This window comes from Camarhynchus parvulus, chromosome 1, assembly GCF_901933205.1.
Source record: "Camarhynchus parvulus chromosome 1, STF_HiC, whole genome shotgun sequence".
Taxonomy (NCBI): domain Eukaryota; kingdom Metazoa; phylum Chordata; class Aves; order Passeriformes; family Thraupidae; genus Camarhynchus; species Camarhynchus parvulus.
The window spans coordinates 82,276,340-82,298,999 of record NC_044571.1 but is presented as its reverse complement, the minus strand read 5'-3'; the positions used below and the strand labels follow the sequence as shown (position 1 = coordinate 82,298,999).

General features: G+C 39.3%; 1 protein-coding gene across 12 annotated transcripts in view; it reads left to right on the top strand.

The window, feature by feature from the left end:
• DLG2 (discs large MAGUK scaffold protein 2) overlaps positions 1-22,660 on the top strand; it is an 890,387-nt gene that overhangs the window by 677,509 nt on the left and 190,218 nt on the right. For all 12 annotated transcript variants that reach the window (XM_030950072.1, XM_030950037.1, XM_030950029.1 and 9 more), the window contains 2 exons: positions 844-1,000; positions 20,536-20,638. In XM_030950072.1, coding sequence (XP_030805932.1) covers positions 844-1,000; positions 20,536-20,638 — 260 coding nt within the window. The remainder of the gene's footprint in view (positions 1-843; positions 1,001-20,535; positions 20,639-22,660) is intronic.

Here is a 22,660-nt window from a genome sequence, read left to right as displayed (position 1 = left end):
TATCCAAGGGAGAGCCAGCTCTGAGGCCTCGTATGTAGAGGCTGGGAACAAAAATATTTGGGACCCTTTCTCAAGGATGCTACCTTGATTGTTCAGGGAAGTTACCTATTTCTGGAAATAAGTATTCCCATCAGTAAATTGCATGTTATGTTTGCATCCTCTGGGTTATATTTTCAATTCACAGATGAAAAGAGCTGTGAGATATACCTGTTATTATTTATTGATTTCTATCACAATTAATAGGTTTTAAAGAGCATGGGAAAAGCAGATACCCCTTGGGCTGGTTCAGTGATAAAGCTGCAATGTGACTTAAAAATGCAAGATCCTGATAGTGTCAAACCAAAGTTTTTAATGAGATTCTGCTGAATTAGCTTCATCATGTAAATGTTACTTGCTCCAAATCTGTCAGGATCACAACTGCCATTGCTTTGCTTGGAGTTGTAAGTTTGTTCTTTGTTCATTTGTTGCAAAAGCAAGAATAGAATTTAAAATAAAAAAGTACTATATAAAAATTGGATATCTGGATATATAGCATTGCTATAAATTAGATTATTAAACATATTCAGTGTTTTGTTTTTCCTTTTAATAAATTTGTCACTTAGCATAGTGAAGATGACTCCAATGGGGTGAAATTGATAGAGATGTTTGAATTCAACCATGAGGGGAAAAAAATAATGCTGGTTGATTCCTACCTTATCTGTTAACCAGTTAACAGCTTTGTCATCTGTTCTTTAGACAACAGCAGGCCACTGTGTCTTAGGCAAGATATAGTAAGCTTAAGATGCTCTGAAAGATGCATATGCAGTAAGAGTGCCTAAACATTATGATTTTGTTTCTGTACAGAGAGCCTCGAAAAATCATCCTGCACAAGGGCTCCACAGGACTTGGTTTCAACATTGTGGGAGGTGAAGATGGGGAAGGCATTTTCGTGTCTTTCATCCTGGCAGGTGGGCCAGCGGATCTCAGCGGAGAGCTGCAGCGAGGGGATCAAATCTTGTCTGTAAGTGTTCTCTTAGGCTGTCCTCACCAGCTTCTTCATCTTGTTCTTTGGCTATACTGCAAGGGGCACAACACAAAGAAATTTTTCTTGTTTCCATGTTGTGAAATCTGAGCTGCAAACAGTTTATTCCTGAATATTTTGGTTATTTTGCCCTTGGGTTTTAGAGCATTTGTTACTGCTGTTACTTGCATTTAGCTGGGAATGAGACTTTTCTCTACTTAATGCTACCTACACTACAGTGACACCCTAGGAAGGACCCAAGAACACTGCAGACCTAAGCATCCCATATTTTGGCCCATCATCCAGTTCCATTTTTCCCAAAACACACCTGAGTCCAAGGATATTTCTCAATTTCACCTTTTCTTGGAGGAGAACAAGCAGTAGGATGAAATCATCCGTACTCAGGCTGCCATCTAGTGTGCACTCAGGTGCTTAGCAAATAGCTCGCTACAACAAGGAGATTAATTAGGTTATGTTCGTTATCTCTCTGCCTCTGATGAATTGATGATCCCTCTGAAATTATTTTCAAATTTTATTGGGTGAAATGCTTTTTAGCCTGAGGTTATATTTTGCATACTTAGACTCAAAAACATATTTTTAATTTTTCATTCATGTATATATTGATATCACACATTTTAAAACCAGAACATTGGTGTTATAGACTCTGTCAGGTAATTGAACATCTGACTGAAATAATCTGAATATAAAGAAGTTTGAATAACAATGAAAGCCTTGAAAATGTAGTTAAATATCCATTGACATTTTTCATATTCCTTACAGGAGGAAAAAAAAAAAAACTATCCCAAATTGATGTAGATGTGACTGTTTTGTGTGAAGCACAACAATAGCCTTAAGGCAAAGAGCTGAAATACAGGAATTATTTTTCCCAGATAAATGATGGATGCTCTAGGTTGAGATATCACACTGCTTCCCACTGTTATGCCTTCTTTCCCTGTGAATCCTGCATCCCTGGCTGTAATTTAGTTAGAGTTGAGGATGGAAGATGGCTTCAGCTTGGATGGTTTGTAATGCAGTCATGCAACACTTTCCTGGTCAATGTTTAAATTCATAAGAAAGCTGGGTATGGTTTTCCTACTTTGCTAAGGATTGTCTTGGCCTATTCTATGAAAAGTGAATTTGCCTTACACCTGTCAAAGTTTTGTAAAAAGTTGTAAAGAGGTGGCAGGAAATTTTTTGCGATACATAGAAAATCTGGTCAAGTTATCACCACAGGGAGGCAGTACCGTGACATTGTGAGGGTCACAACAATGTATTTTATCTAGACCTCTTTCTTAAAAGTGCTGTAAGAAAAAATGAGCAAGAGCAAGTAAAGGGCGTTTGGGAGCCCACACAGGCAGGCAGGCAGAACACCGCAAGACTACATCTGAAATGCAGAGAGTAAATTTATTTCATTACCTCGCCAACCAGAGGATCCCAGAGCAACACCTGGGCAGAGACACAGGAGTGGGAATGCAGGAACCATCAGGCTCAGCCCACCCCAAGGGGTGGCAGGGCTGTTCTTTGCACCCACTTATTGAGGGCCCACGCACATGGAGCTTGCCACCATGCTGTGATCTCTGTGCTTTTTATGATCTCTGGGCTCTGATCTTCTCTCTCCCAAAGCAGGGAGCTCTGGCATGTCCCTGAGAGTGCCTCCAAGTCCCTCAGACACCTACGTTATCTCTAAACAGAAATTCTACTTCTCAAAACAGACAGAGGACAGACAGCAGTGAGCATAATCTAAGGGGTATATTCCCACACTGATATTCTCCAGGCCTCAGCATTCCCACCTGCAAGGTCTCTTGGCATCTCACAGCCTCTTCTGCACTCTGCTGCTTTTAACCCTTTCCTCACAACAGTGCCTTAAAGACCTGTCCAAGTAGAAAGTTTCTAGAGAATTGCAAGAAAATCCAAGTAGATTCTTGTAAAGTTATCCTTATGAAGAGATAAGGAACTAAAAGGCCTGTGTCAGGAAGAGCACAGACAAGAAACCCAAAGAATAGAAACAGAAGTTTCTTCAGGACAGTTATGCAATTTATTTTTCTTAGGTTAGATGCAGCAAAATAGGGCTGACTAACAAAGACTAATGAGATCAAAGCCTTTCACAGTACATTGTATTCAGAAATCCAGAAGTTCAAATTAAATTTAAAAGTCCATTTTATTTTATTTTTAAGCAAGATATATTTACAACTGTACGTTACAGCCACGGTAAAATTTTTACTCTATTTTTTCTGTTTTGTTGTGGCATTTTCCATAAGGTTCTAATTAATGTTACTAGTGTTGCGTCAGCATTTACTTGTCATGCACGAGTTGTTTATTTGTTCATTGAGCAGACAGGGATGGAAATTATTACTAAATTAGACTGTGTACATATCCTCAGGCAATCAACCAGTCAGGCCCTTGTTATTTATTTAGTCACAAATAACTATTATGGATCCATTTTGCCATATTCAGAAAAAAACAGTTTCATGCACAGAGCTCATTAATCTTGTACCATTGTCTAGTGAAGGGTCCCAGACACCTTTAGTTTTATAAGGACTGCAGAAAAAATGTCTGTTTCTCTATGTTTGTTCCTTCTTGTCTCATCCCTCAGAAACACCTATTTCCCTACAGAAATACTTTTCCCATTTGTTTTTCCAAACATATCAAATTTGATTAGCATGAACAAATAGTCCCCTCAAAGCTGCTATTTCTAATCAGATGAAGCTTGGTTAAATTTCTTACAGACAGAAGCACAGTAAGTGATTTAGAGATCTGAATTTAATTTCTTATAAGATTGGTATTACAGAATTACAATGAAGCTACAAGAGTTCTTCTGTTAGGATATTTTACTGCCCTTACAACGTGGTGTGACCTGCTTTTTGGCCAATCCCTCTAATATTTATTATCTTTCAGAATTCTAATTCTTTTACTGTGTCCCTGTTCGTTGCAGGGGAGTTGGACTTGGTGACCTTTAAAGGTGACCATTTCCAACCCAGACGGTTCTATGATTCAATTCATTCAATTTAATCGATTTAGCTGGTGTCCTTCTGTGTGACCATAGGCAGGGTGCTTCATTTTCCTAAGCCTCAGTCTCCCAGGTGGACAGTGAGGATCATGGGCTCTCTCCAAATTCATGCCTGTGCTGTGAATATGGCAATGTTGATTGGTTGAGAGCTGTGTATTCTCACCTTTGGGAATGTACCTATCAAACTACCTAAAATAGACTGCAAATCCACTAGTGAGACCCAGCAAGGCTTTTCCTTTATAGGCATTGCCTTGGAGAGACACACTGGGGGTGTGTACATCATCCCAGAGTCAGCCGACAAGGCTTGGACAAATCCCATAATCTCTGCCGCTCCTTCCGTCTGACTGTCGGGATGTGAGAGGGAGGCATGCGACCCTACAGCCCTCCGGGAGCGCTGGGAAGGATGATGCCGCAGCCTTGGCCCCATGGACCAGTGAAATTTGAATTTATTTTTCCCAAAAGCCACCAGGTGGCGGCCCAGGATCAGTAATGACAGCGGTCTGCCTTTGGCTGAAACTTCAGGAAAAAAGGAGATAACAGGTTTTTTCTGTTTCCAGTTAATTGGAAATGCTTGAAAAATATCTCATAAAGAGGTTGATATTCCCAATGCTCCTGTGCAGAGAAAACAAATTAATCCTATCTGAACCTTGAAGGTCAATTGAAGAATCATGGAAAATCTTCTGTGTTGGACAGTAAAACATTTCAAATAGCCCAAAAATGAATTTTTGTGTTATGCTTGTGAGAAGACTGGGGTTCCTCCCTTAGAGTGTTTTCTTCAAATTCTGGTTTCTTCTGGCTATAATTCATTATACTCCTTAGAGTCACCACCCAACTAATTTTTTTTTCTCATTTCTGAATGTCTTTAAAATGAAGTAACACACACATCACCAATGTAAGTTCATCACTGTACTAGAATATATCCTCCCCTGTAGTATTTTCCTTAAAATAAGTATATTGTAACTATTATCAAGTAGCTTTTTGAATTCTAATACACATTAATGCTTGATTTACTACATGTGCACACTCAGATTAATTTTCATCTCAGATACTTATAGGCCAAAGGAAACAGTTCAGAATATCAATGGAAAAATCATTTCCATTGTAGAGCAACAGAAATGAGGTGCCAGTGTGTTAAATGATTTGTTTAAAATCATTTTAGAAGTCTGGGCCAGGTTTAGATGCTGCTTGAACTCAGTTCTAACCCCAAGTTCTCCATCTGTTAGGAGAATGCAGTCTTCAATAAAAATAAAATGTAATGTTCCTTGATGCCGTTCTTGAAGTTTTAAGCTCCACTCCTAATGCTAAGGGATATTAAAACAGCAATGGGAAACCAGTGCTGGTTAGTCAAAACCACCTGCATTAGAACAATTTTTTTCCATAAGCCACATCATAAAATGGCCACCCATTGTGCATACACCCTGACAGAAAAAAAAAAAGAAAAAGAAAGCAGTCTTATAATTTTTGGAAATATGTACATAGTGAATACATTGCAATTTCTAGGGGAAAGTCCTGGGGAGGCAGGAGAAGCAATACACTCCTTTTCAAAGAAAAATTGCCACTTTTTTTTTTTTGCATTACAATCTCAAATTAAAATCTTGATAAAACATAAGTCTTTCTTTTAGGTGTTCTAGCCTGAATGCTTCAAAGCATTTTCAGTGCCAAGTGGGCAGCTCTTTCAATAGATACAGGACCTAAAACAGAGAGAATTAGCTTACACCTGCAAGTTCAGCAGCAAAATTCAGATTTACAGTTTCACAGAAATAGTTACTGCATATTGCTCCTTGAATTCCTATGATGACATTTCTTTTCAAACAGTTTCATCATTTTCTGTAAGGCTGCATCAAGTTGTGTACAAATGGGAGAATTACGGTGAATTAATAGGCATAAGGAGTTAACAGCAAGTGTTTGCATTTAAATATTAACTTCGGAAGTTACTGAATTTTCTGTCTTTGTGCAAGGTTAAACCTCAGATTAAGGTACTTACAAATAGACATCTTCATGTTTGCTGAGTGTCTGGTTGCCGCTAATGTCAAGGGAAGTGAGAGGACTTTCAGGTGGCCAACTGTGAGCTGTATAGAGCAGGCTGAATTCCTCCCTAAGCTATAGTACCTGTATTGACTTCTAAACTTAAAAACCACATGCATTCATATCTATATTTAGGTGTCTTAAACTGCATCTCACATTTCGTGTCAGTTTGCCCTTTTGATATATGTTTGCTTTTTCAGCTATCATGTTTCCTTAGTCACAAATAAAAGTAACATAAAGTCGTGAACCATAAAGACAGTATCAGTTTTATTTCATTCTCCTGTAGAAATGCTTTATGTTCACAATGGCTGGATGCAGCGTGACTTGGAGCCTGAAAGTAGAATCAAGGGGAAAAGTAGACTTCTTGCTCTGGAGCAAGATGACTGCTCCCAGGCAATGCATCCAGAGGTTACTTTAAGGGAACAAAACAACTTTTCTGAAGGGTGATTGCTCAACAGCAGCAGGAAAGAGTAGAAAAAGAACAGGCTGCGTTGCAAAGTACTCTCGTAATACTTCCATTTCCCCTCTCATCTAACCTATATCAGGTGAATGAAGCTAACCAAAGCATTCTGTGTGATTTTCCTGTTGATCTGGTGTAGTACCAAGATGTACACCTGTATGGGGAAAGACACTATTTTTTCCCCATGCTGCTTTCTGAGAATTAAACAACTACAGGTTGGGAAGGGGCTGGTGCAGATACTCTGTGGAGTTTTCTGTCACTGGTACATGGCGCTGTGTAAACCTAGTTTGCAACACCAGTATTTGAGCATCTCACTTCAGTATTGTCTCTGATGCTTTATACAAGGTTCTTCCTTGCAGAGGGATCTTATCTTAATCAGATTTTGTCTTGTGTCTGTGAATCGTCCTGCTGTTGTTTTTTGGTGAAACATTTTCTATTCTTTATGAACAGTTTAAACATTTCTTTGTACTTGGTTCCTCCCACTCAACTCCTACCCACCTTCTCCCTCACACCTGTAGCCAAAAATACAATATGAATTTGAAAAAACAGAGCCTTCTCCAATTTCTACTCCAAAAATGTCCATATAGGGCAGGATAGAATGTAAGAACTCTGTGCTTACTTACAGCACATATTTATGGTCTATATTTGCTGCGGTTATATTTGACCTTCAGACTGACTTCCCTTCTTTTGCTACGGAGAAACTTTCAGCTTTCTAATTTAAAATGGTTATTTTGTTCCTGGTAAAAGCAGAAAAACCGCTCAGGGCAAATAGCGCATTTTGTTACCTAGTTACAAAACTATGATAAATGGCAAATACCATTTGGTTTTCCTTCTCAGATTTTCTTTTTTCCAAAACACAGCTGTCTCAGAAAATGTTTGAAACATCTCTAAAGAGCCTGGTATCTTTTCTTCTTGGATCACCAGTTTGTCCCTTTTGTGTAATAGTGTCAGGACTGTAACAGATATTCCCTTTGCCCTACAGGAATTGTTTGCAGAGGCACTGACCATATCCTTAGGATGCTTTCTTCCCCGTGGTGGTGTGAGTGGTGCAGGACTGTCCTCAGGCATAGAACAGCCTGTCAGTTTCTGGGCCTTTTTCTGTGATTGTCTATAGACTTCTGTAATGTTTTTAACACTAATCCTCCTTAGTCAGAATGTTAACTGTGCAAACCTGCTTTGTAGTAATGCATAGAGCGCTGCTTGGTGTATAATCAGAGCATTGATTTACATATAAAATCAATATGTATAAAATCAGAGCAGTGATTTAAATGGGTAAATCAGTGCACCTGACTGGACTCTTTTAAAGTAGAATTTGTTTGAAAATCAAGCAAGAATGTGTTGCTAAGTATATCCAAAGGATCCATACTTGATTGTAGGTGATATATGTGACAGATGTGTAAAAAGAAAACCTCTAGAGAGGAAAGGAGCTGAGAGCACAGGCATTGGCATATGTTAATGGGATCACACCAGCTAGAAGGACAAGTAGATTAAGCTCCCTAGAAATATTCAGTGGTTTAATCTGAATTCAGGCTTTGCTCATGTTGGGAAGCACAGAGTATATAATCCTTCAGGCCCCCTCTGTAGCTAACTGAAAGGTGTAGCCATAACTTCCCTTGCCCTAAAGCACACATCTTACCTGGGTCACATGACCATTTTGCTGTAAAAATTTCTATTTCTTTTCACATATTATAGAGAATTTAGCATAACTTCCCTTTACTGAAATAAATCCCATCCAAACTAACCAAACATTCATTAATCTGATTTTGGTGGAGAATATAGAAAAATAAGTATAAGTCAGATAATTCTAGGTTTTGTTCTCACTAATAAGGAAGAATAGCCAAAAAATGGGAGAATGACACAGATTAATCCACTAAATATTTCTAAGGAGAAAGACAACTTGCCCTTGAGTAATCATATAGAGTAGAGGCAATTTTTATGATTTTGTGCTGAAAGGGAATGAGGAAGTAACATGAACTTCAAAACTAGTTTGCTGTGCAGTCGCAGTTGTGGAACTCAAATAATCAACATTGAAAAAGTGAAAGTTGAATTAGTCACTGTGGTAATAACAGCTCAAGTCTTAAAAATTTATAAATGTTAGGTAAAATCCAGGGGGAAATTCAGAAGGGCAAAATGAGCTGTACTTTCAAAAATTAGAAAAGGCATCAAGAAAATGTTATGTTTGATAAAAATAGAAAACAAAGCAAGAAATTAATTTCCCAAAGAGTTGAAAAAAGATTGTTTAAAAGTGAGAGTTCAAACCTTTAGTGACTTTTTGTTGTTCTGTCTTTAAAGAGAGATGGATCCACAATTATCCAATTAGGGCAGTTATGAAGAAACACAAAAGTCTTTGAAGTGGACTTAGGTTTAGGCAAAATTAAATTAGAGCTTAGACGAGTTAGATGTTGTAAACAGATGAAGTTGATTCTCATATACTTCAGGACCATTCAACTCAGGCCATTCATAATTTTATTCATGGGCTGAAGGAATATTTGGGAGTATATGTTGCCCAATTTCCACGGAAAACTTCTGGGAGAAACAGTCAATCTATTTGCAGATACTTAGAAAACAGCAGAAGAAGGAGTACTAATCCTGATGAATTTTTCAAGAATAAATTCCCAAATATCATATTCCTCCTGAAAGAGCATTAGTCACAAAGAAGTCATAAATGTCATTTTACTGCAAACTTGCAGCCCCTGTAATCTACCTATCAACATCTTCATAGAGTAGCATGTCATATGCCTCCCAAAAACATAGAGAAAAGCAGAAAAAAGCAAAGATGTTGTCAGGGTGAGATCTAATGGAAAGATCCAGGGCAAAACAGCTGTTTAATATAAGTTTGGATATTGCTGACAACTCTGGGAATTCTGGGATTTGGGGATGTGGGTTTATGTCTATATGGGATCATCTGGGTGCACAGTGCTCTGCCTTTTCCAGATAAACTCAGTTTCACCCCTCACAATGCATGCAGACATATGTTCAGTACTCACTGTCATCATGATGAGCCAAAAACATTTCACAAAACTGAGACACCCGTGCAACTTCCCTGTACAAGAAGAGAGATTTAAAGGTACAGAAGGCAACTGGGAACCTGGTGAAGAGAAGCTGGGTGCAAACACTGGAGCAAAGTCTCTTTTTCCATGAGATTGTGAAGTTTAGAACTCATGGAAGAAAAACCCTAGCATCCCCCTTGATAGTAAAAATTCATTTTAATGTAGTATGAACCGTGTCCATGTTAACACTTCCATCTGGAAATAGTGAATCTTGGGGAGGTGAGCTGGTAGCAAACTGTTTTTCAGTGTTGTTGGTAAATATATTTAATCTGACAGCTGGAAGTGGAACTTAGACATACCCAGCCTCAAAATATGAGGCATTTATTTTGTAATCAGAGCAAGTGGTTGTATTGCCAGAGAAGCTCATAGACTTGCCACTTTGGGACTTCAAAATAAAATAGATTACTCAAAAATACAACCTTAATAGAGATTCCAGGGGAAAAAAATTACCAGCAGCATATTCAGGAATGCTGCATACACTGCTGCATAATTTCGTCTCATTAATTTAGGTATTTGTCTTCCAGCTGGATTTCTGTCTCATCACCACAACTCCTCACCCACATCTTTCTGCAGTCTGTAATGTACAGTGAATTGTCTTGATGCAGTAACTTCTTAATTTAACTCTCACATTTCAAGCACATGATCAGAAGCTAATAAATTATACCAACAATTCCCTTGAATAAGGTATATCTTTTTTTCCCCCAAGGGTGTTAACTATCAGACCTGTCAGTTCTGTGTCATATACAGCTAGTAAATTGGCCTAGACTAGAGGCTCTATATTTCTGTTGTGATTAAATCATCAGTTGCCTCTAAAATCTTCATTTTACTATTGTCTCAGTGAGTAAAAATGGTCCCATGCCAGACTGCTTGCTCTTCAGCTCCTTATAGTTTAAGGAGGAGTGCACATTCACTTCTAACATTCTAACTTGGCAAATTTTGGTGTAACACTGTCAAGCAGAATTATATCACATCTGATACACTGAAGATTTGTAATGCATTTTCACCCCTCAGTGTTGCTGCACTGCCAGGCTGGCAGTGAAAAAGTGAAAGCCAAGCTGCTACGGCTGGACACAATGGCTAAAATCCCTGAGCTTTATTCATACAGAGCTTTGCCCCAGGCTGGACCTTTGCCTTGTGCTCAAACTAACTAGTCTCCAGGAATCATTCTGCTCAGCCAGTTTCAGAGTGATTAAAAAAATTATCATATGACACAAGCTGCAAAGTAATAGAAATTGTCCATCCATTAAATAGGGTATTGAAGGGATATCTGCAACAGTTTGTGTGAGGAATTTTCTGAGATCTTTTTGAAAAACCAAGTTAGATATACCCTGAATCTGAACAAGCAAGCCACCAAAATGGGAACAAAAAGAAAATCACTCAGAGAATACAAGAGCCATTTCCTTTCCACTGGTTATAAAAAACATGGTTTATATGAGAGTATGGAACTTTGTCTATTCAAAGTGTCTGTGTCATAATCTTCATCTGTAGAACCACAAATAAATTATGGATGTTGTGATTCAGGGAGTTTTAATATGAAATGTGAGCACTGAACATTTACTTACATCATTCCAGTAAAGACAGTCTACCCTTCAGCCATTGATACATTGCCTCATGGTCGCTTGGTTGAGTTCAGTATGGATTTGCCATGGCACAAGCCAATGGCCATCTCACCTCTCACAGCCTCAGAGCCATTCTCTGGATGTGGAAATGTGAAAACACCTATCAAGCAAGGATTGATCAAACACCTCAAGGCAAGGATTTCAATTTTTGAATTAATCTCTAACTCAGTGCTCAGGGTCGCTTCTGTCTCTAGGCAGCCTCTAAAATTGTTTTGCCTTTTTATTTCAGTTCCTGAGTACCTATTTTTTGTTGGCTTCAGCTGAAATTAAGTTCTTATCATCTTTGAGGTATAAGGAACTTGTTAAAATGGAAACCTTTACCTCATTTCAAAAGCAAGAGAGTTTCAATCATTATTTCTGCTTATACTATCCTTTGAAATTCAAATGTGAAGCAAAACCCCTGTGGCATTATGAGTAAAACTGAACAACTCTGGCTTAGTTATATCCATTCACTTATGCTTGCAAATGTGAGAGTTAATTTAGGAAACAGTTACTGAATACGGAAAAAACACCTTTTAGATGTATATGGGCACCAAGGTATATGGAATAAATGCTACTAAAAGGGGCATGTCTAAATGACTAAGGATGAGAGCAGGAGACAAGAAAATACAAATGCTGAAAACAGAATTAGAGAGAAAGAGGGATATTTCAGAAAGGCAGGAAAGTGAATGGAAGTAACAGTTGTGTGTGAATAAAAGCTGTAGGAGGGAGGAGGGACAGTTTGATATTTTACCAGTTCAGAGTAGAAAGAGAGCAGGAACTGCAAAGGAGAAGGAATGCTTGAAAAGATGACACTGTAGTGAGATCCATGAAACTAGGTGGTGGCAGGAGCATAAGGGGTTTTGAGCGACCACACAGAAGGAGAAAAAATTAAAAAGTAGCAACTAGATTTGAATTTAAGAGCTAATTATGAGCTCTCCATTTTAACAATAATGAATACTCTTACTAACAATTGTATTTGATGGATGTTTCATGGATAAAATGGATGAAAAATGTTAGTTATCTTTATTTTTAAATCAGCTGATGGACACTGGCTTATGTTATTAGCTAGTATAGTACTCCAACAGGTATTTTTCACAAGTAATACCAGTTGACTCAATATGCAAAAAGTGCATCTTGACGTTACCATTTAGTAATATGACAAAATTCCATTGATCACCTTGCAGTTGCTGAATCACCTCCAGTTCAGGTGGGTACTTGAACAACCTGGTAGCTATTTAGTGATCGGAATAAAATAATTGTCATGTCGGTTAAGGCTCCAGTAAGTCCATGCATCCTTTGCACAAGGTGTCATTTACTTCTTTAACTAGTTTTATTCATTAAACTAGTTTTGAGGAATTCTGATGAATTGAGGGGAAATGGCTCTTAAGATATCATTCAGTGAAATTATTTCAGTCTCAAAGTCTGCAAATGTGGCATCATTCATAAAAGCTACAATCACATGGGAAACAGCTCTTGTACTGAAATTTCTGTACAGTTTGGATTAAAGCATAAGTCTTTGCCTATGGTTCTAGGCTTAACAGGTGCTGTTTGGAATGATTCATGTGGTCTGGTGAGTCATAAATCTTGATGGTTCCTACTGTAAAAGGCAGTGTGTGCAAGACACCTCTTCAAGAACATTTTTTTTTTCTGCTCCAAATATGTTTTGATATCCCTTTCTTTTGGCTTAGCTGCCTCATTAAAGTTCCTGGCGGAAAAAGGCATGATACAGCTCATACCCCCACAGTGGTTCTTGTTTTCCAGAGAGAGAAGAATTTGCCTCTAGAATGCCCAGCTCCTCAGAGCATAAAGACCAGCTTACCAGAGGCAAAAATTGTAATTCTAAGGTAGCCAGACAAGGAAAACTGAAAAGGTCACTGAAATTGCTGGCCCATAAAAACAGAGAAGGAGGGTGCTGGGCATGGAGAAGAGCAGATGGGACATGATCCTGTGTTTTCAGCAGAGTTCAGGATGAGAAAACCACTGTGCTTCTCTGTGCAGCTCTAACTAAACAATAGAAAGTGTAGGCTCAGAACAGATCAGAATTGAGAAATTGGGAGAAAAGCAATAAATCTATCCTGAAAATACAGCAGAAGCTGGAGAGTGAAGACTTCCTTCCTTCCTTCCTTCCTTCCTTCCTTCCTTCCTTCCTTCCTTCCTTCCTTCCTTCCTTCCTTCCTTCCTTCCTTCCTTCCTTCCTTCCTTCCTTCCTTCCTTCCTTCCTTCCTTCCTTCCTTCCTTCCTTCCTTCCTTCCTTCCTTCCTTCCTTCCTTCCTTCCTTCCTTCCTTCCTTCCTTCCTTCCTTCCTTCCTTCCTTCCTTCCTTCCTTCCTTCCTTCCTTCCTTCCTTCCTTCCTTCCTTCCTTCCTTCCTTCCTTCCGCCACTTCCTTCCGCCACTTCCTTCCTTCCTTCCTTCCTTCCTTCCTTCCTTCCGCCACTTCCTTCCTTCCTTCCGCCACTTCCTTCCACTTCCCTTCCGCCACTTCACTTCCTTCCGCCACTTCCTTCGCCACTTCCTTCCTTCCGCTTCACTTCCTTCCGCCACTTCCTTCCGCCCTTCCTTCCGCCACTTCCTTCCGCCTTCCTTCCTTCCTTCCTTCCTTCGCCACTTCCTTCCTTCCACTTCCTTCCGCCACTTCCTTCGCTTCCTTCCTTCGCTTCCTTCCTTCCTTCCTTCCGCCACTTCCTTCCTTCCTTCCTTCCTTCCTTCCTTCCGCCACTTCCTTCCTTCCTTCCTTCCTTCCTTCCTTCCTTCCTTCCTTCCTTCCTTCCTTCCTTCCTTCCTTCCTTCCTTCCTTCCTTCCTTCCTTCCTTCCTTCCTTCCTTCCTTCCTTCCTTCCTTCCTTCCTTCCTTCCTTCCTTCCTTCCTTCCTTCCTTCCTTCCTTCCTTCCTTCCTTCCTTCCTTCCTTCCTTCCTTCCTGCCACTTCCTTCCTTCCTTCCTTCCTTCCTTCCTTCCTTCCTTACTTCCTTCCTTCCGCCACTTCCTTCCTTCCTTCCTTCCGCCACTTCCTTCCTTCCTTCCTTCCCACTTCCTTCCTTCCTTCCTTCCGCCACTTCCTTCCTTCGCTTCCTTCCTTCCTTCGCCCTTCCCTTCCTTCCTTCACTTCCTTCCTTCCTTCCTTCCTTCCTTCCTTCCTTCCTTCCTTCCTTCCTTCCTTCCTTCCTTCCTTCCTTCCTTCCGCCACTTCCTTCCTTCCTTCCTTCCTTCCTTCCTTCCTTCCTTCCTTCCTTCCTTCCTTCCTTCCTTCCTTCCTTCCTTCCTTCCTTCCTTCCTTCCTTCCTTCCTTCCGCCACTTCCTTCCTTCCTTCCTTCCTTCCTTCCTTCCTTCCTTCCTTCCTTCCTTCGCCACTTCCTTCCTTCCTTCCTTCCTTCCTTCCTTCCTTCCTTCCTTCCTTCCTTCCTTCCTTCCTTCCTTCCTTCCTTCCTTCCTTCCTTCCTTCCTTCCTTCCTTCCTTCCTTCCTTCCTTCCTTCCTTCCTTCCTTCCTTCCTTCCTTCCTTCCTTCCTTCCTTCCTTCCTTCCGCCCTTCCTTCCTTCCTTCCGCCACTTCCTTCCTTCCTTCCTTCCTTCCTTCGCCACTTCCTTCCGCCACTTCCTTCCGCACTTCCTTCCGCCACTTCCTTCCTTCCTTCCCTTCCTTCCTTCCTTCCTTCCTTCCTTCCTTCCGCCACTTCCTTCCGCCACTTCCTTCCGCCACTTCCTTCCTTCCTTCCTTCCTTCCGCCACTTCCTTCCTTCCTTCCTTCCTTCCTTCCTTCCTTCCTTCCTTCCTTCCTTCCTTCCGCCACTTCCTTCCTTCCGCCACTTCCTTCCTTCCGCCACTTCCTTCCTTCCTTCCGCCACTTCCTTCCTTCCTTCCACCACTTCCTCCCCTTCCTCCCCTTCCTCCCCTTCCTCTCTTTCCTCCCTTTCCTCTCCCTTCCTGTCGGTAACAAGGCACAGGCTGTCCCATAGCAACTTTTCCCCTGCTGGGTGCCACCCCCCAGCCATGTCCCAGGGTGTCCATGGTGCTGAACCCCTTTTACTTCCCCAGCTCTTCCAGCAGAGCCTTGGCCTCAGGCTGGATGTGCAGCCTTCTTTGCCTTACAAAAAGCTGCTGAAAGGCTGTACTTTGGCAGCATGTCCTGGTTTCTTAGAATTGTGCTTTTTGGTGGATTCTATCGGTTTCCAAGAGGTGTGGGGGCCATTGTGTAGAGTGGTTTTTCCACCTGCTTGTGAGGAAGGTTCTCCTCAGACATGTTCACTGCAGATCATCCCTAATGGGTTTTCTCCAATGTTCATTGTTTTACATTCCCAGTGACTAAACAGGACTGCTGGAGAGCATGGCCCATCTTTCCTCTCATGTCTTGATGATGTGCTTGACAATACTTGATCATGTGCAGAATTAAAGCAGAAAATAGGGGTTTTTTGTGTCTTCTCTTAATGCAAACAATGTGAATTCTGGCTGTAAGCAGTTGTCATTATTCAGACTTCTGCTTGCTTTTTCAGGCACCAAAAGCTCTTATTTTATGATTTCAACAAATAGAAGAATTTAGACAGAATTTGAAAACTCTGCTCTATTGTTTGTTTTGTGGTAAAAGAATGCCTTTCCTTCACCTTTTAATTTAGTGTATAAAAGCATGCACTATGTCAGTGACGAAGTAGAGGAAATAAACCCTTTATGTTTCCTCCTCAGGAAAATTATATGTTTTTTCTTTCTTTTCCAATCCAACAAGGTATTTGGTTCCAAGTATTCATTTAACTACAGTGTGAACACAAAATAAGGTAGCCTAAAGAAAGAAATGGCAAAATAAACCAGAACCAGATTATTCTGCTAACTTCTGTTTGAATGACCTACATAAAAATCATGTTCAGTTTCTAGGAGCCAACCAAACTGCAACAAGTCTGTTCAGAATACGATCAAATTTCTATTAATATGGGCCACTCAAATATTTTAGAGGGAATATAACTCTTCCAATTTTAGCAGAGCTCAGTCTGTGCCAAAAGTAAATCTGATCTTCCATTTCAATTATGATTCAGTATTAAATGAAGAAGATCATGCTTTACAGTCAAAAGCAAAGGCGCAGTAATTACTGTGAGCTATTGTTGCATCTTTTTCTCCATTTCAATTTAGTTTTGACTCTAGAGTTTTCAACTCTAATCTTCTATTGCAGCACTCCTCTTTGTTTGTAAGCTTTCGAACTGCTTTTTGCCAGCTCGAAACACAGAAAAGACAGACTTCAGTAGAAGCTGCAGGCTCTTCTTATTTCCATTATGTCAAATTCATTTTCGAGTTAGGCATCAGAAATTGTGCAGTCAAGTTCATTCTGGGCCAGGACATCAGGGCTGTGCAGTCAAGCTCAGAACAGCTACTTTGCTTATTGTATAATACATTCTAAAGGAAGCAAGCCCATTTATTATAGAAGAAAAAAAAAAACCACACCTTTGATATTTATTAAATTTTCCTGTGCACATTTGCACCTTTTTCTGATTTTTTAAAATTTTCTTTTACTGATTATTCTTCACATAAATTATGTTAAATTAATTAATAGCAGTAGTTTCAATCAGATTTAACAATTTGCAATGAAATCATATCAGGGAAAAATGTTACTGCACACAATTATTATGAGACATTAAATTAAGATTGCTTTGGAGAAAGAGACAAGACAGGGTATTATTTATTTTATTCTGTCCAAATTCTTCTTCATTTTGGTCTGATGGTAAAAATTTGATTAAAATGTATAAACTAATGGTGCCTTTCATAAAGATTTAATGTTGCTACATGAATATGCTGGCTTTCTACTAAATGGTTTGGGAGCTGATTATATTTGCTTTTAAATAGGGGGAAATTATACCCAGAAATCAAGTTAGCATCTACTCTTCTTTTCCTTTACAAAGTCAGACTAGATTAAATTTCTAAATGTAATACCTATTATCCTACAGTGAGATTCTGTCACTGTTGGTGAATAAAATAACATGCAAACAGAACTCTCCCTCCCTATTTATCAATGGTTATTTTTTATATTGATTTTTTTTTTTCTGCAGCTGTGTGTCTCCAAGAGGGAGATCACTGTTTTGGCAACCTAAATGTGGTCAGGTCATTTCCCTGTTAAATATTGCTTAATCTGGTTTGCTTAGCTTGATTATGATCTAGATAAAAATTGCAGAAGATAGAATTTATGTGTTATTTTCTCTCTGACATTTCTTTTCCTTGCTCTTTTGATTTCAGCCACTCAGGCCTCTAAGTCTTCCTCAAGTGTCTATCCCCAGCTATATCCTAACATAAAAGTGAAATTAATTTCAGGAAGATTCATTCACTGCAATGTGTTGTGTTTGTACCTTAGCCAATAATTTCTTTTAGATCAAGGGTGCAAAGGGCAAAAAGTAGTCAGCTGCCATTTCAGCTGAAATGTTAGTTTCAGCTGGCTTCTTGTTTTTCTGTGGAGAAGTGAAAAATATTTGTATAACAACCTAAGTGAAAGTCCTGTCCTATATTCACAGTCTTTATGTGTTATTAGGATTGTCCTTATTAGTTCACACAGACATAGAACTATTGTCTCTCAGAGGAGGAGAATAAGCATATGATTTCCTTATTCTTTCATCCATTCTCTCCTTTTATCTATAGAGAGATTATTGGGATTTTTAGTGATGTTTAAATCTTCTGTACTATTAACGCAACTTCACAGACCCCTACAATGTTTTCCTATATTGCTTAAGAAAGGCTTGTGTCCTCCCATAGTCTTTCAGCTTAAGCCTGAGCAATTTTTTATTTTTTTTTCCTTGGGACCTTCTAATGCTGACCAGGTGACATAATCCATATCCATCTCCCCAGCTCAGCAACTCAGGAATTCAGAATCGTTCCTTTAAGGTTTTCTTCAGATCATCCTGTGCTTTTGTGGGGCTCTCTATCAAGGACTTTGAAAGGGAAAAGCACACAGATAAAAACAAAGCTCTCTCTTAAAGGGAAGGTTACTTGGCTTCAGAGTTGTCTTCTTCAGACACAGAATCAAGGCTGATGTTTCCTTTATGCCATGATATAGGCACAGTTCTTAAATTTAGGAATTCTGCTCACTCTTCGCAAAACTCAGTTTTGTGCTTAGTTATTGAGTAATTGTAGTGCTGGCACATCTGTGCTCAATGCAATGCAGCATCAAGTGTCATAACACCAGGACTCAGGAAAGGTAGGTAACAGCACCTCTTTTTCTACAGCAGTACCCTAATTTTTATTCCTTACAGGAAGCTGGTATTCTCAACAGGTGTTGCAAAGTCCTAGTTGACATCATCTTCCTCTTTAGGTATTTTCGCTGTTGCAGATTAAAATATGGTAGATTTTTATGGCACTGAAAGTTCTGCTTCTCTCCTTTTGTTCTTTTGGAATGCACTTAATTATTGCTCTCTAGGGTCATATATTGCTATACTGAGTTTCAGTGAGTGTTTCCCAGAGGTTTCAGTGCACAACTTTAATGAAAGCTTTTGAACCTTTGGCTCATTTTTTTGAAAGCTTCTACCAGCCATTATAACATCCCAGGGAGATGGGACAGCTGAGGGCTCCTGTATTAAATTATGACTTTTATCATGTTATATTTGCCCCATGCTCATAATTTCTGTGTACAGTCATCAGTTCTACAGCATCATGCATTCTTCTGGATCAGAAGCTGTGGTATCTCCTGGGCTTTAAATAAATGCTATCACAAATTAGTTTTTCTAATAGTAATAATCTAAATGTTGTTTACATACTAGTAAGGACTAAATTTTGTCATGCAACTAAGGAAGAAATTTTTTATGATGCCAGTGGTGAGACACTGGCACAGATTACCCAGAGAGGTGGTGGGAGGTCCATCCCTGGAAACATTCAAGGTCAGGATGGACAGGACTCTGTGCCACACGGTCTAGTTGAAGATGTCCCTGTTCATTGCAGAGGTGTTTTGAAGTTCCCTTCCAACCCAAACTATTCTGTGACTCTGTGAGTCCATAGTAAATAATAATTGTGTTCTCAAAACAGCATAATCTCTAAAATTTGATTAAAGACAGCAAGTTAAGATGGGCCAGTTTCTAAATGTTATCGAACCAAATAAATATATTCATAACAGACTCAATAGCTGTTACTTAAAAAGTTCTATGGAATCAAATTTATGTTTGTAATCCTTAAAAAGTTGTTTAAATTTTAAAAACCTTTCTTTTTAATATGTGCTTAGCCATCCTGCAATGATACTTGGTAAACATAAACACAAATATTTGCTCTAGCTGAGGATTTGGGTCTAGTGTTTTGGCATATTTGCTTCGTATGGCATGATTCTCATTCCTCTCTCCCTGCCTTTTATTTCCTTTCTTTTTCTTTTCCTCAATAATCAGAATTGGATTTCTGTCCTGCTGAGTTGTTAGATATCAAAATTTTCATGTTCTTCATTAAAATATTATCAAGTTAGAAGTTAGAGGAAGTTAGAGAAGTTATTAGAAGTTAGAGGAAAGGCAGATAAATACATAAGATAAACAAATACATACATGCAAACCTAAATATGTAAATAAAAGAATTCTCACATACTTCAGTACAGCTAGACAGTAATGCTCCCACTGGAAAGCAGGATTCAAGTTACTGGATCAGTTAATAAATCTGTATGTGAATTCTGTCTCTTCTTTAGGATGCTGCTGACAAAATATGTATCACAAAAAGAAATCCAGAGAGTTCTGAAACTGCCCCTGAGTTTAAGGGATGGATTTCCTACTTTGTTCTACTCTGTTCCTCTTCTATTTCTTGTGCAGCCAAAAATGGTTGAGAAAAAGAAACCATATGGAAAAATGTGTGGATGTTGGACAGCCAGAGTTGAGGAAGCTGTGCCTTATAGCAACTCCCTTGCTGCCGTTCGCAAGACACAGGATATTTCCAGGAAATATTCAGAGGGGTTGCATGAACAGAAAACAGTAGATGGGGTTTTTGCTCTAAAAGTTCTGCAGCCAGCAGCTTTTGTTAGACGTGCTCTGTGTATCTCTGGGTTTCCTGATGCTACTGACTGGGCCTGCAGAGTTTGACTGAAGGAGCAGCTTCTTTGCTTGCAGTATTCTTCAGTGACCTTCAAGCATCACTGAAGATTTATCTTTGAACTACACATATTAAGTGATATTGCTTGATGAAGAGATAACCAGAAATGTAAACTCAGTAGAGCAGGAAACATCCAAAAATAGTGGTCAGAGAATCTGCATGGATAAGCACAGTCAAACTATGGGATGAGTGGTACTGGTGTGTGTCCTCTTTGCTGGTCATAGGAAGTTTCTCTCAGCCTTTTTGATTTTGTATTTTGCTTCTGCACCTGGGCATCCATCTGACCTTTACATCCATTGGATATTCAGAACGCCCCTTCTCTCTCCCTGTCTGATGTCAAGCTGCTCATAGCCGTTGTTGTCTCGGTTCCCTGTGCAGGTGAACGGCATTGATCTCCGCGGTGCTACCCACGAGCAGGCTGCGGCTGCGCTCAAAGGAGCGGGGCAGACGGTAACCATCATAGCACAATACCAGCCAGAGGGTAAGTGAAACAACCACCTGCAAGGCACATGGCAAAAGAGGAGTGCTCTGGAGCCACTCGTTTAACAGGGTGAGGCTGCTGTAGGTAGCGAGTTTCCCAGCTATTATCGGCAGTCATCTGGAATGAAAAACAAAGTGGCAATTCTGTGCCAAGGAGATGGCTGTATTTTTGTCACAGAGCACTCTTTAAGTGTGCATATAATAACAACACAGTAATCAACACTTAGTTATTCATTTTATTTTCATTAGTGCTCATTTTATGTTCTTTTCTAGTCTCTTCCTGGAAATAGGTAGTGCAAAAGATAGGTTAAGAGAGACCAGAAATGCCAGGAAGAGCTGACATTGCTTCAAACAGTCAGATTAGAATTAGACAAGGATAAATGCTTCCTGCAGGATGTGTAGAGCTTCTGTTATTACTTTTGGATGACAGCATCCTTGTACCTTCAGGGCAATTAGGCCTGGATAACAACTACTTATTAGAGAAAATGACAGCTTTCTAAATAAAAGCATCAGCAGGAAATTCAGCAAAATACAAGACATTTAAGGTGGGATTCATCTCATTCAAATTTTGCTGTCAAATATTTAGCTTTCTAGAAGTTAAGCTAGTTTCAGTGGGCAGAAGTAGGCACTGATTGGAGTCCAGAATTAAAGGACAAGACTCCTTGTTGTCCATGATCAGTGCCCCAGATGACTATCTGAGGTTCTCAAGGAATTTGTGAGAGAAATATCACCTTCTGATTGGAACTCAAGGTTGTTTTTCTCTTCAGTAGTTATTACTTTAAAGTCTTTGCCAGATTAATTCAGCAAGTACAAGTGACTGTGAAGATTTGCTGGCACCAGGTTATCATTTTTCAGGAAGCAGTTCTTGCTCAATTCACAAATTGATTCTGCCTGATTGTGCCCAGCCTAGGAGATATGCAAGTCTCATAGGTGAAACAACAGCTCTAATAACATGCTCAGTCAGTCAGGTTTTTTTAGGGAAGGGAATAAGTACTTCCAGAATTTATCCAATATGATACTTTCTTTAATTTCTTTGGATCCTGATGATAGCAATCAAGTAGAAAAAAGAGCTTCTATTTTAGTCAAATGTACAGTGGTGCTTCAAATCTGGAATCAAGCATCCATTTATTACTTTATCTGTGCTTGAGTCACCAAACAGAATAAATTGGGCCATAGTAAGAAATGGGCAGATGAGGGCAAATGAAATTGAGGGTGTCTATCTTCAGTTAAATAAATGGAACATATTAATATAAAAATGCATGAGTAATAATCAGCATTATTTCAAAGAAGTACTGAAAAGCAATTCCATTACAGATAGAGATCCTCACTGGGCTCTGAATGAAACCATGTTCCTATTAGTTCCAGCAATCTTGTTTCCTGTCTGGTGATTTTGCAGTGCAATTATCACCATGGTGTCTGGGTACTTGTAGCAATCACTGGAGTGTCACAGTTCTTCCATGCCATTGTTAACACACAAAAATTACATTGCTTGACAGCTTTTTCCTATTAGGATTGAACTTCTAGTTGGCATATTTGTACCCTGCATTTTCGCACCTCAGTCCTGTATCAAATTCAGTTTTGGTGAACATACAATTCAGGTGATACTGTGAAATCCATCAGGTATTATTCTGGATATTTATTCCATGTATTCTATTTATTCTGTGTCATTGCTCCATTCACCAAAGCCCCTGTTGAGTGCAGACTAGTCCCAACTGCATCGCTTCTCAGTGAAGCAAAGCCAGTTTTCTGTTTAAGCCAAATAGCTCAAAATACACCACTGAGAGTGAAGCTTGTGAGGAACAGGGCCCAAAAGTTTGTTGTTTTATAGTAAATGATTAAATCTTTAAAGGTAATGAGGGTTTTGTCTATAGTTGTCCAGCATGTGTTATGTTACAGCTGAAATATTTCATTTTAATCTGAGATTCTGGTTAATGCAAACTGCATAAGTCAAATGTAAAATGAAACATTTGTTTCCTGAGAATTCCCTCACAACAAAGAAAGATGAGAAACCTTCTAAAGAGTT